Genomic DNA, 14,418 nt, shown 5'->3' on the forward strand with positions numbered 1-14,418 from the left:
TTTACACACTACGGTTAAAACATACAACATCTGGAAAAGGTACCAGTCAAAGTATTCAAAAGAATCGATACTGAATTGCTGAATCTACTAATCGACTCTAGACTCATTATATAATGTGTTGGAATATTTTTCGATTAAAATTTGAACGGGATGGCGGTTTGGTATCGGCAAATTTCCTGTTGGTTATAAATATACTGGTGTAAAAAGATAATAAGCAATCGTCACTGAATACATTCATCTGGGTATTGGTTTAATCTGTTTACTGTGTGTATTTAAGATTGTATTTGTGAATGAAAATGTCAAATTTTTATTGTTTTTTTGTAAACTCTTTATATATTTAAAATTCACCAAGTTTAGACGTTGGCACTGCTGGTGTAGTGGTATCATGCAAGATTCCCATTCTTGCGACCCGGGTTCGATTCCCGGGCAGTGCACGGTATTTTTTGTTCCGATCTCTAAAATCATAAATTTTAACGTAGGGGAAATTACTTTTAGTTTTCACTAAACATTGCGTTCAAATTAGTTTCATCTTCGCGGAGGCACTATTATTAAAGGGACACAGTGCCCCAGGCTGCTGTGAGGGAAAACATTATCTCATTTTTGTCTACACAAAAAGTCATCTTATCTACACCAACATGCTAACCCGTGTGGAAACACTTTCTTTATAAGATCCAGACAGTAAAATTAAAATACAAATTTGAAAAACAATAAAACAACTGTCTATGTTTAGCGGCTCAAAAAAAAAAATTGCCCCCTGTTTTACCCGGATTGGAAGCTAAGGCGTCGGGGTTCAAAAAGACTAAAGATTGTAGCAATTTACTCAGTGCACTGCAGTGGTTGAAGTTCGATTGATGTTTGGGGTGGATGTCTTCATGTTTTGAGATTGGCAAAAACTCAAATCGTGTCGATCTGCCTCCTTATCACGTTGAGGGCGCACTTTTACCGGCGGTAGGCAGCCATTTTTGTACCCGGCCGGCACGCTCAGGAAAAGATGATGTCCCTGTCAGGATTTCGTCCAGTTTTTACTGGTTTATCGGTAAGTTTTGCTTCTCTTTCTCAAATGTAGGGTTTTATGTATTTATGTTTACTAACAATTTGTATAATTCAACAATACAAACAGCTACGGTCATGTACAAAAATGAAATGCAGTTTTTGGGTCGAGTTGGCACCCTCGTCAAATCTGCCATGTCTAGCTGCAGTCGTCGGCAACTGAGAATCAACCGGTTTCATCAGCAGGTCGATTGTGCCGTCGACGTCACGTCAGTACCGACAAAATCGCTGTATACGAATTCCTCTTTCTCCCTTGATTTAGGTCAAATTATTATCTTTTACTGTCCAGAAAGGTTCAATTTGAACTTGGAATGTAATCATGAGTCATACATACAGAGAGGAACAGGCACTGCCACTACTATTACTAACTTAACTAAATTAAATTATTACGAACGAAGTCGAGTCGAAGCTATTTTTTTTATAACAAAGTCGCCTTCCATTTTGATTTTCCAATCCAAGTTCCTTTTAAGTTTTGACCTTTTGGTGCACTTGCTTCTTTTAAACAGAAGAAGGAAGCATTAGTTAGAGATCTGCTGTTAGTACTGTGAATGCAGAACATATTCAAAATATTACTACACAAACTGTTATAAAAAGTGTTAAAGTTTACTGTTAGTGTTAGTTAGTGTTTCTGTTAGTTTCTGAACCAAATACTCTCAATCATAGTCATGATACAGATAAGTTTATTTACACGTGAGCACGTCGAGCATGTTTAACATATACCGTGGCGTCGAATGCCCCCTCTGCCTACTTCTAGAAATTATAAATAAGGCTCCCCCAAAAAAATAAAGCGTTGAGCATATATTGATTCAAAAAACGTGCGATGCAGCAAAAAAACAACAGTGAGTACTGAACAGAAAATTTAATTTTTTGAAGATATTTTTTAATTTAACTCAACAAAAAGGCCATACAAGCATCATGGATGTATATTGAGTGTGTGGGGAAAGTTTCGGATGTGTAGTACAAAGGAAATTTTAGTTATTGATGGCGAACGGTCGTAAAACTTTCATATCAACGCCGATTTTAAAAACGTGTAGCGTGAAGGAGGTCAAAAATATAAGACCCCTATAAGGCTCATGGGGAGCCTTATAGTTTTTAGAAGTACCCTCTGCCTATCCATAGGGTATTGCGGTTCTGAATCGCGATAAACCTTATGATTTACTATGCTACATAATTATTATAAAATTAATCAAACTTTACACATGTATATGTTTCCATTTAGCGCCGACTATTTACAGCCCAGGTTGCCCCGGCAACTCAATCAGCAGACAAGGCAGCGCTCCCTAAAGAACCTGTCCAGGTAAAATAATAAGTACTTAAGTTTTTCAGTACATAATGATAATTTTTTTAATAATAAATAAATGACTACTGACTGGCCCACTTTAGTTTTGGGGCCTTTTTTGCTAAATAATTAGTTTTTTATTTGAATACATGTACATGTCCACAGTGGCAAAAGAAGGCATCATTAATTTTAACCCTTCTTAAATTTCAGTCTTCTTTTCTGCTCCTTACTTTTGCCTCCCCACCTTTTTCTTTTATTGTATTGTTTTTCATTTTAGCCATTGAGAAAGAATCTGCCAATTCTGAGTCCAATTGATATTCCATAATCAATAACCACTGTTTGTAAATGATTTGGCCAGGGGTGGATTTCACTAAGAGTTAAGACTAGTCTTATCTCCAGTTAGATTGAGTTACTCGTTCGTACTAACTTTGGACGAGCCTTAAGTTTTTAATATATTCTCCTAGCTCTTTGTGAAATCGACCCCTGATACTTTTGAAGAGTTAAATTGTATTTTGGGCGCATTGACTCGGTGGTTTACTGTTTGTAAATTATATGGACTGATACATTTGAGGAGTAACATTTCTTCGTTGGCACTTTGACCCAGTGGTTTCGTTATGTTTTACCTGTGTGGTCCCCCGTTCAATCCCACGTCAGAACAGAACACAGCCTTGCATGTGGATTTGGTGTCCAGTTACAACTTGAGTGGTTTTCCTACCACATCTAAAACTGAACATATCTTCATCATCTCGCATTTGTAAACTAAACCAAGTTTTTTAATTATTTAATTAATTATGAGTTCTATTGTTCATGGTTACAGGTGTCCAAGTTAAGCAATGGATTAACAGTTGCTTCGGTGGAGAACCACTCACCCATTTCTAGAATCGGTCTGCTCGTCAACGCTGGGTCACGCTATGAATCAACAGCAAACCAGGGCATCAGTCACTGCCTACGTAGCTATGCCCACCTGGTAAATAACAAGATTGTCCCCACCTCTAGTTGGTAACATTTTCCAGCGAGTGGGCATTAACACAAGTTGTGTATGTTCAGTGCCTGAATTTTTGTGACAATTCACAAGACTGCAGGGCTTGACTCTCAAAATGTGCACCAGACCAACATTTATTTAGCAAGACTAGAATCAAATTGAGGTGAACAATCACTTAAAGGGTTTGGGTACGTTGTGTAGGACACAAAACACAATGTCCACAGATTGACCTCAAACTCACACAGTTTGAAGATAATGATGGTAGAAAGCTTCCCTTAAAATACTACTTGCCGAGGTGCTGTGTTTTTGGTTTGGTTTTTTTAAATGAGTAAAGCAAGTCACGAAAATAATTTTTTGACTGAGGAGACAACAATTATGTTTGTGGCATTGTTTTACTCATTTCTCTAAAACTACATCACCTCAGCAAGTAGTATTTTAAGTTAAGCTTTCTATTATTCTACATATTCTTCAAACAGTGTAAATTTAATGTCAATCTGTGGACAATGTATTTTGTGTAACAAAAAGTATACCCAAATCCTTTAACAGAGAAGATCTATAGATCTCATTTGCTGTTTGTATAAAGACCTTTTTGATACATTTATTAAGGCAAAATTTTTCACGACGATATTACACAATGAGGCAACCTAATATTATTCAGTTGAAAAGCACACAGCCACCAAGCTTGTCCAGTTTTGAGTTTATTGGCCCAATACTAAACTCACTGACACGGAGCAAACTGTAGATGTGTGTACTCTGTAGTATAGTTTTTCCTCACTCGGTATGTGTTGCCCTCTTTTTTCAGACAACAAAAAATGCAACAACATTTAACATAACAAGAGGGCTGGATGACCTGGGTGCTAGCTTGGAAGCCACTACGACCAGAGATCACATGATGTACTCAGTGCAATGTCTACGAGGGCATCTGTAAGTATTTCCTCTTCTCAGGTTATCACTAGGGCCCCATTTCATTGAGCTGCTCAACAGCTGAGTCTAGAGGCAGTTGATTCCAGAGGGTGTGAAAATCCTGGACACTATTGGTAGTTACTCAAATTAATTATTAGCACAAAACTATGGAAACGGTGGACGCGCATTCTTACGAGGTGTGTTCAGAGTTGTGCAAGGAAGGGGTCATCTGAGTAATGCCCCCATGGCTTGGTTTTCTGTTTCTTTCAGAGATCAAGGTGCGACTTTCCTGCAGAATGCAACCACTGGTCAGCAGTTCCGACCCTGGGAGCTCAAAGACAACAGACAGAGACTTTACTTTGATCTCGCTTCCATCAAAAACCAACTGCAGATCGGTAAGTAGACTGTCAGGGGGGGGGGGGGCGGATGAGGGTTAGAGGGAGGGGGCATTCAGTTGGGTGGAAAAGCATGACCATTGCAACATTTTGTTTCCCGCCTTTGTGCACCACTGCACCAAGTACTTGAAGCAGCATCCAGTAAAAAGAGTCCAGCATTCTCCTGAAGAAGATCAGAGCATACTGATTGAAACGTTGAGTGGTTAACCACCAGAACTTTTCAGAGCATGCTGATCGAAACGTTGAGTTGTTAACCACCGGAACTTTTCAGAGCATACTGATCGAAATAATGAGTTGTTAACCACCGGAACTTTTCAGAGCATACTGATCGAAACAGTGAGTGGTTAACCACCAGAACTTTTCAGAGCATACTGATTGAAACGTTGAGTGGTTAACCACCGGAACTTTTCAGAGCATACTGATCGAAACGTTGAGTTGTTAACCACCGGAACTTTTCAGAGCATACTGATCGAAACGTTGAGTTGTTAACCACCGGAACTTTTCAGAGCGTACTGATCGAAACGTTGAGTTGTTAACCACCGGAACTTTTCAGAGCAAATTGTTCAAAATGTTGAGTGGTTAACCACCGGAGCTTTTCAGAACCAACACTTCTCAAAAAGAGATTTTCCCATTTTTTTCTCTTTTTTAATTATGCAAGTCGCCAGACACACTAGTCCTCAAGGCCATAGTGTTTACCCCAAACTTCTCTTAGTTATCTTGTTGGTTCAAAGCGGTGGAAGGGTAAAATTTGGTTATTGTTACATGTATATTATTGCTGTTAGCGTTACCAGACAGGGGCACACTACCTTTCAAACCTTCTGTTTGTTTTTTGTGTATTTGGTTGTGTGTATTTAATGGATGTGTATTTTTCCCCCTTTTAATTTCTTTGTCCTATTTAAAAACGTTTTTTTTTGTAGTTTTCAAAATGTATGTGTGCTTGGATCTAGTGCTTTTTTTAAATGAATGTGCAATGTTTTTCTGTGTAAATTTGTAATATTTTTATCTTAAGTTCACTTCTGTAGTTTGTTATTAGCTGGGATCCATGGGAGATCAGTGAGTTTTTCTTACTGAATGGATTTCCCAGGATAAACAAGAAATAAATAAAATAAAATAAAAATAAAAGGGGTACTTTTAGTGTAAGGTACTTTGATACAAAGTCTAAAAGCGCATAATACTTATGCTTATTACTGTTGTTATAATTATTTTTCAAAAGAAAGGATGAAGATACAGTCAATTTGTATAAAATACATTTCATATTTTTATCTTTGCAGAGGTTTTAGAGAATCTGCACTCCGCTGCGTTCAGAGATACGTTAGGACGGTCCCTGTACGCTCCAGAGTACATGGTGGAAAAGATCGGCACGGAGATGCTGATGGATTGGGTAAACAACATGTACACTGCTGAGAATATGGCACTAGTCGGAGTCGGTAAGTAACTTGCTTCCTCAAGACGTTCTTAATGCCATACTTACTTTGAGCTTGTATAAGTCTGTCCTTTTAACTAATAGTTGTTTTATTATTTGGCAATGGAAACTAAATTTCTGTAAATTTATGATGTTGTAATTCAATTCTAATACTTAATGCAGGCATGCACTGTGTTCTTGATGTACTGGGGTTTTATGAGTGCCTTGTGTATGTACGTATGGGTTTAGGCCTGGGTTTATTTGAGATCTGATCTTGCCTATTTCAGATCTAATCTTGCCTTTTGTTTTTATGCCCCGCGACAAAGCCGACGGGTCATATAGTGTTTGCCTTGTTTTTCTTCAAATTTTATTGTCTGGTGGGTCTTGAGTTGTTGTTTTATGATTTAATACTTGTATCTTTTCAGCTGGTTTGCAGATTTATTGGACTGTCTTAGCCCATTCTAGTTAGGGCCAACAAAATTAAAAACACTATGAATTTATTTTGGTTTTAAATAAAGTCGTGTGTACATGCATGAGGCTTCTGAAATGTCTTTATTAATCTTGAAATTATAGCTGTGATTTACCATTTGTTCCAACCCCTGGTAGTTGGATTAAAACTTGTTTTTTTTTTATTAGGCGTCGGCCATGATGAACTGAAGGCATTTGGGGAGAACTTTGAGCTGAAGACAGGGCCAAGAAACGAGATGCCAGCAGCTAAGTATGCAGGTAGGCATATGAAATTGTTTAGTTACCATGACAAGATGGTGGGCTTGGTGTGGAAAGCCAGATAGAAAGATGTATTATGTACCCGGCAAAAGGTTGTATGCATTTCTTGTGAACGAGTCCCATCAACAAAATAGCTGATATATGTGCATTTGACTTCAAGAAACTTGATGACAAGATACTTGACCATCAGAGTTCACGTTGTGATATTTGATCTCCAGATCTGTCTCTCTGGTTCCAATGGCGTCAACATTTTTAAAAATCTGTTATGAAATGGTAAAGTTAACAGCATAAAAAGATAGTGACGGAAGTAAGAAAACCCAGATGAGAAACACTCTCAACACATCTGAACTAAGATTGTTTGTTTATTTGGGTGTCATTTTGTTTATAATGATCTATTCACAAATACACCTTGTTTTTAATGATCTATTCACAAATACACCACTGTCTGTACAGGTGGCGAGATTCGCAAACAGCAGAACTCCGGGTTTGCCTACGCAGCGGTCGGCGTACAAGGCGCCAAACTAAACAGCAAGGAGCTACTGTCATTGGGTGTCTTGCAACATCTGATGGGTACCGGGCCGTACATTAAGTGGGGCAGTCAGATAGCTTCCTCCAAGCTAACCCAGGCTGCTGCAGCAGCAACGACGGTGCCATTCTCAGTAAGTTTTGCATTTTGTAATTCATGTTATTTGCAAGTGAGTAGGTATGCACGTTCAAACCGGGGACCTATACAAAAGAGGACAAAAGGGTCCACGGTTCGGGAAACGTCCACAGTTGGAAAACGTTAACAAAAACAAAGGGAGCTGTTGCAAAAGAGTGTAAACAAAATAGGAACAACAGGAGGTCTGTGGTTGCAGGCGTAGAGTTGACCAACCCGTGAAATTTTTCGACTGCCTGGGTTGTGTATGGTGATGGATCTGCGCACTGAGCTGACTGTGTATTGTTTAGATGCATTCATTTACTTTCTTGATAGCAAATTGCAGAGTATTGCTGTCACAAATTTGTTGCCTGTGTGTTTAAAGGGAAGGTACACGTTTGGTAATTGTCAAAGACCAGTTTTCTCACTTGGTGTATCCCAACATAAACATAAAATAACAAGCCTTAGAAAATTTGAGCTAAATTGGTCATCGAAGTTGCGAGAAAATGATGAGAGAAAAAACACCCTCGTTGGCTGAATGCGTGTGCTTTCAGATAGGAATAAAAGACTTCTGGTTCAGTCAGAAATTACCTCCTTCTTAAAATCTATGCTACTTCAGAAGGAGCCGTTTCTCACAATGTTTGATACTATCAACAGCTCTCCAACGCTCGTTACCAAGTCAGTTTATAAGTTCATTTTTGTTTTGAGTAATTACCAAACGTGCACCTTCCCTTTATATGTTTATATATTTTTATGAACAACTATTTGATATTTATTTGTTTTTATGAAATATATGTAATATTTTTAATGAATGTTTTTGTGATCAGTCAAATATCATCTCTTTTGTCTTCTCGGTGTTCAGCTTTAGAAATGTTGTGCTACGATAATTAATTGTTGTACAAAATGTAGTTTAGCCTTCCATAAAGACTCCTCTTTTGGCAAAACGCCAGGCCCTTTTTAGTTTTTCTGCTTGCATTATACAATATGTGAACGATTCCTGATTTTGTTTCTCCCTAGGCAAGTTGTTTCAATATGTCATACAGCGACTCTGGATTGTTTGGCATGTTCGCCGTTACCCATGCTGATCAGATGGGCGCGGTAAGTAAACCTTGGCACAGACATTGTTCAGATCTGCCTTAACATTAACAATCTAGACCCAGGCCCAATTTCATAAAGCTCTTAAAGTAGAAAATATTGCTTTAAAAATTTCAATGTTTAGCCAAAATTTAGTGGGGCGGTAGTGCTTTCTGCTCTACCAGCCAGGCTTCGGACTGATGATACCCAAGCCTACACTCGTATGGACTGTAAAAGGGGTAAGGTCCCTGTCTCAGCCCTAGGAGTAGGTGGCAAAAGCCTCTGGAATAAAATAATTGTAGCCAACACCTTGAAGTGGCCTTTCGGCCTTGTGTGTCTGGCGACTTGCATAAAAAAAAAATTAAAAATATTTTTAAAAAATGTTATACCATAGGACATTTTGGTTGGGGAGCAGTTTGCAACATACAATTGTATTTCCTATGTTCTATTTTTCTCTTTATATTTTATATCACCTGACTGAAATTATTTTAAAATGTACCCAGTCAGTTTCCCTTGCATTTTATTTATGTATGTGATAACTTTTGTGAAATACATGTATGTCTCATCAATTTCCACAAACCATTATAATCTGTTTCTCATACATATCTTTGACAAATGTGCAGGTATTTAAATTTGTTAACAATAAAAATCAACTAACGGTAAAACAACTTAGTTTTGAATATAACCATAAGTTTATAAACTGTTATTTGCTTTAGTATTACAATGTATATTTTGATTTTAAGACAATTTAACACTAGTAAAGTATGTGTTTTATTATCAATATTGCATAAATTGTTCTGTAATAAGGTTAATAAAATGGAGCATGTAGTTCCATCTTTAAAGGCACTTTTAAAGACAGGTTTCTTGAAAGGTTTGAATTATGAGATTGAGGTATGAAGCATCTTATAGGCTTACAAAGCACTGTATCATAAATCTATTAAATTCTCTCAAGCACTATAATTAATAAAAGAAAATACATACAGACCAAATTGAAAGACGCCATTTTATTTGATCGCCTATAGATGCTGAAGTCCATGATGAAACAGTTTGGAGCTGTCACCAAGGGAAACATGGACGCTGCGGATATCACCAGAGCCAAGTAAGTCAAACTAGCACTTGCAAACCTGAGAATGTCTTACAGAAACAAAATCTGCTGTGTTTTGGTTGGGATTCACTCATTTTAGAAGTAACCATGGGCCAGTGTCACAAAAAGTTAATATTAATCTCAACTGTATATCAATTTAACATTATTGCTAAGTGTGATGTCACCACATTCAAGGCAGTATTTAAATAACTCATCTGATGATGAATCTTAGTGCTTTGTGACGCTGAACTATACTTAATAGTGACTAGAGTGCTAACTCTTAAAGGCAGTGGACACTATTGGTAATTACTCAAAATAATTATAAGCATAAAACCTTAGAGAAATTGCTCCCTCTGAAGTGGAGTAGTTTTCAAGAAAGAAGTAATTTTCCCCGAATTTGATTTTGAGACCTCACATTTAGAATTTGAGGTCTCGAAATCACATAAAAGCACAATAAAAGCACATAACTTCGTGTGACAGGGTGTTTTTCTTTCATTATTATCTCGCAACTTTTGATATACAGCAAATGAGAAGACTGCTCTTGGACAATTACCAATAGTGTCCAGTGTCTTTAATACCACATGCAGCCCGCTAGCTGCAGATATGTTTGACGCATGTTGGTGACTGAGAAACAAGTTTACTTTGGTCGGATTTGGGTTTGTCTGTTTGTGTTGGTACGCACATTCAGTGCTTGAAGTTTGCACTGGACTGAAGGCCAGAAGCCAGTGATTTTAGCATCGGTCCAGTAAACTCACAAACAGACAATTGCAAGGGGCAGCAGGCCTGATACTTCATGGAGGCAACGGAGGCGATTGCCTCCATGCCCCTGGTCATTGCCGAGGTGCCCTTAAAATGCTCCACTAGAAATTTTTCAATTTCCATAGGTAGCCCTTTACCGAGGAGAAAATGCCTTGGTGCCCTTTACCGAGGAGAAAATGCCTTGGTGCCCTTTACCGAGGAGAAAATGCCTTGGTGCCCTTTACCGAGGAGAAAATGCCTTGGTGCCCTTTCCGTTTCAAGAACGAAGCATACAGGCCTGCATGAGGTCTTGTAGTTTTTTTTTATTATCATATAATAATACCTCACTGTGTAATATTTAACCAAAGTGGAACGCTAAAGGCTGAATGTTAAAATTACTCTACTGCATTTTTTACTCTCTTCAGGAACCAGCTGAAGGCGGCTATCTTGATGAATCTTGAGAACCAATCCACACTCCTTGAAGACATCGGAGTTCAGTCTCTCATGAACGGATCCTACGTCTCATCAGCTGACTTGGTGAATGACATCGATGCCATCACAGGAGATGATGCAGTCAAGGTTAGTCAGAGTAACCGATTCAACCAGTTCACTTTCGGGATTAAAAATAATTTCTCCTTTCTCCTTTTTTCCTTTTTATTAATAACAATAATAATGAACACTTTTATAGCGCCAGTATCCGCCATAAGCGACGCTCATGGCTCTGCTCTACAAAAAAACAAACCAGCAAGCAATGAAAGTAGCAAAACTTAATAAGAAAAATAAACTTAACAAAATGCTTCTCTCTGAAGATGGGTTTTTAAACTGTTTTTGAATATGTTGAGTAATTTGGAGAGTTTCACAGTTTCGGTAGGGAGTTCCAAAGCTTCGGTGCTGCGCTCTGAAAACTTCTCTCCCCCTTCGATGATTTGTCGTTTTTTCCTGGAGGAGTTTGTGTTTTGTAGATCGTAAGCCACAACGTATTACGAGTACTATCAGGCAAAAAGCAATTTATTTTCCCCAGCCGTTATTAAATTCTTTTTATCTACGAAATTTAGCTCAGACCCCCATTTTAAGACTTTTAAAGATGTTAGAAGCGTGTCTCTAAAGCACAACCAGACTATTGGAAAGTGGTTATATAAGTTTTTATTATTATTGTGTAATTGTTTGTATCTTTTTGTCATTGCTTGTGTTTTGCATATAACATGTATTTTACTTTGTATGTAACATTTAAAGGAACACGTTGTCTTGGATCTGACGAGTTGATCTATAAAAATCGTTTGAAACCGTTTGTTATGAAATGCATATGGTTAGAAAGAGGTTTTAAAAGTAATATACAATGATCCACACAAATATGCCTCAAAATTGCGTGGTTTTCCTTTTACCTCGTCGACAAACACGGTCGGCCATTTATGGGAGTCAAATTTTTGACTCCCATAAATGGCCGACCGTGTTACGTTCGCAAAGTAAAACGAAAACCACGCAATTTCGAGGCAAATTTGTGTAGATCATTGTATTCTACTTTTACAACATCTTTCTAACCATATGCATTTTATAAAAAACAGTTACAAACTTTTTTCAAAGACCAACTCGACCGATGCAAGGCAACGTGTTCCTTTAATTCTTCAGTAGTTTTATTTAGTGCATACTTTTATTGTATTATTCTTTAAAGTAAATGCAGTGAGAATTTACATTTACAAAGTCTTATGATTTTCAATGACAGCTGCAGTTTGATGAAAAAGAAACAATTTCCTTATTTTACATTTTGTTTAATCCCCAGATTGCCAAGAAGATATTCAACGGCAAGATGTCGATGGCGGCCAGCGGAGACCTTGGAAATACCCCCTATCTGGATCAGCTTTTGTCAGCATAAAACTCCACCCCCCTTTTAGGAATCCAAATTAATAAATCCAACTACATGTGCTCATGAAAGAACAAACAGATTAGGCTATTAGCTTGATTGGGACAATGAGGGCGCTGTTCATATTTATTTTTCTCACTGGTGGGTGGGGTTTGTTTTGATGGATGTTGTAATTTGCCCTTGTTTGCCCTGGACATTTTCAGCTACAGATGGGTCAAAGATAAGGGTCAAAGTTCAATGGTCAAAGTTCAAGGTTCAAAGTTCAAGGGTCAGTGTATATGTACTGAACTTTCAATGCAAAGCACATTACTTTGTAATTTGGAGTGACTTGAATGAAACTAGGATTTTTAAGGGTGCTGATGTTTGTGCTTGGTGACCCTAAGATGAAATGAATATGTTATTTCAGAAACTGGCACTTCATATTTTTGATTCATATTTTTCAGGGGTCCCACCCCTTTTACTTACAGTGCCAGTAAATTTCAAGTACACAATATTTCAAAGATTTCTTATTAGAATAATATAAGACTTTTGGTTTAAAAAAATATCTCCTTGCTACTTATTAATTTTCATTTTGAATATTTCTGGACAGATCTGGGCAAGAATCGCAAGAGTTTTTTGGAATTGAGCATTTTATTCTTGGCTTTAGCTCCATGTATAAAAATATAAAAGGTTGGCATAGATGACAATTTTAATGTGAATAATTTTATGTTAGTTAATTAACAAGAGTCTACCAATCCTCGTTCTTAATCAGTTTGATTGAACACTGGCACCTCAAATGTTTGAGTTTGAAATGGTCCTCATCATTTTATTTGATATGATATGGAACAACCAAGTTATTGTTTTGAGTTGACTTATGTATGGATAGATGTCAAATAAAAGTGTGTTTATTTGAAGAAACAAAAACTTGTTGTCTTTATTCATCACTTGTTTTTCTTGGGTGATGTAAAAAAAATACTTAGTTTAGTTTTAGAGAGATGATTTAAACATTTGTATTGCTTTTCTCATCCTTAACAGATGCATTGGGGATAAAGAATGGGGATAAAGAATATTATTTGCAATCTCGTGGTCTAGTTACACTGCTCTAGAATTACAAAGGTCGTGGGTTTGAATCCCACCCGAGTTATATGTCTGTGATTCTTTTTCACAGATCTCGGGAAAGAACTGAGTTTACAGTGCGAACACATTTTCTCATGCTCCACAGTATTTTTAGATCTGCTGGTTCTCACCCACTGTTGCTTTGCTGAGCTGCACAACAAAGAGCCATTCCAACGGCTTTACTCCACGAACTGCATTTCTTGTGAACTCCTTGCCTGGTGCATGTTTCCCTCCATCCTATAATCTAGACTATATTTATTCCTACCTTCAGCTCCCCTGAGCTATTTGCATCTTAAATATTCTCGTCTTGTAGCCTCCATCCTACAATCTAGACCATTGTAAGAGGAATATCGATTCATACCTTCTTCTCCCCAAGCCATTTTCCACCTTGAATATTTTCGTCTGACATAATTCTACAAAGAGATGCATTGTTTGGGGCAATCGTGCATTAAGACATTTTAAAGAAAGATACCAAGAACTAAGTCTTAGGCTTCAAAGCCTTCTCATGAGCAGCTCCAATGTGGAACACTCTCCCATCTTTACTTTGATTAACTGACTCAATGAACAGCTTCATTAAAATTCAAACTCAAGATAATCTTTTTTATTTAACCTCGATTATGACTCGGTATAAATACGTTGTAAAGTCTTGTATTGTTAAAAGCAGGTTTTCTGTGTGCACTTATGTAACCTATCACAATTTATTTTACACAGGTCTCTTTGCTTAAAAATGCAGTACATAAATGATGTGTCTAATCAGTCAAGTTGGTATTATTATTGACTTGTTTCTCCTTTTGACACCTAAAGACACTGGACACTATTGGTAATTGTCAACGACCAGTCTTCCGAATTGGTGTATCTAAACATATGCATAAAATAACAAATCTGTGAAAATTTTAGCTTAATTGGTCGTCGAAGTTGCGAGATAATAATGAAAGAAAAAACGCCTTTGTCACACGAAGTTGTGTGCGTTTTAGATGGTTGATTTTGAGACCTCAAAATTCTAAATCTGAGGTCTCGAAATCAAATTCGAGGAAAATTACTTCTTTCTCGACAACTGCGTCACTTCAGAGGGAGCCGTTTCTCACAATGTTTTATGCCATCAACCTCTCCCCACCACCCGTTACCAAGTAAAGTTTTATAATAATAATTAGTTTGAGTAATTCCCAATAGTGTCCACTGCCTTTAACATAAAGTA

The 14,418-nt window shown here is 37.4% G+C and overlaps 1 protein-coding gene and 1 non-coding gene across 2 annotated transcripts; both read left to right on the plus strand.

Moving 5' to 3' along the window:
* Nucleotides 1–363: 363 nt before the first annotated feature.
* On the plus strand, nt 364–434 carry Trnag-ccc (transfer RNA glycine (anticodon CCC)). The gene has a single exon. It is a non-coding gene; the product is annotated as a tRNA-Gly (tRNA).
* A 447-nt stretch (nt 435–881) lies between these two features.
* On the plus strand, nt 882–13,031 carry LOC139944371 (cytochrome b-c1 complex subunit 2, mitochondrial-like). Its single transcript, XM_071941375.1, has 12 exons — nt 882–1,036; nt 2,270–2,347; nt 3,147–3,296; nt 4,114–4,235; nt 4,485–4,609; nt 5,881–6,036; nt 6,648–6,737; nt 7,191–7,396; nt 8,392–8,472; nt 9,471–9,547; nt 10,696–10,849; nt 12,048–13,031. The coding sequence occupies exons 1-12, from the start codon at nt 992–994 to the stop codon at nt 12,138–12,140; spliced, it is 1,377 nt and encodes a 458-aa protein (XP_071797476.1). The 5' UTR covers nt 882–991; the 3' UTR covers nt 12,141–13,031.
* Nucleotides 13,032–14,418: the final 1,387 nt, after the last annotated feature.

This window comes from Asterias amurensis, chromosome 11 (assembly GCF_032118995.1).
Source record: "Asterias amurensis chromosome 11, ASM3211899v1".
NCBI lineage: Eukaryota > Metazoa > Echinodermata > Asteroidea > Forcipulatida > Asteriidae > Asterias > Asterias amurensis.

Excerpts from the sequence above, each read along its gene's own strand:
- LOC139944371 (XM_071941375.1), top strand. The coding sequence starts at position 992 with ATGATGTCCCTGTCAGGATTTCGTCCAGTTTTTACTGGTTTATCG. Across the intron at positions 2,348-3,146 it reads TCCCTAAAGAACCTGTCCAG|GTGTCCAAGTTAAGCAATGG; the intron begins GTAAAATAATAA and ends TCATGGTTACAG. Across the intron at positions 10,850-12,047 it reads CAGGAGATGATGCAGTCAAG|ATTGCCAAGAAGATATTCAA; the intron begins GTTAGTCAGAGT and ends TTTAATCCCCAG.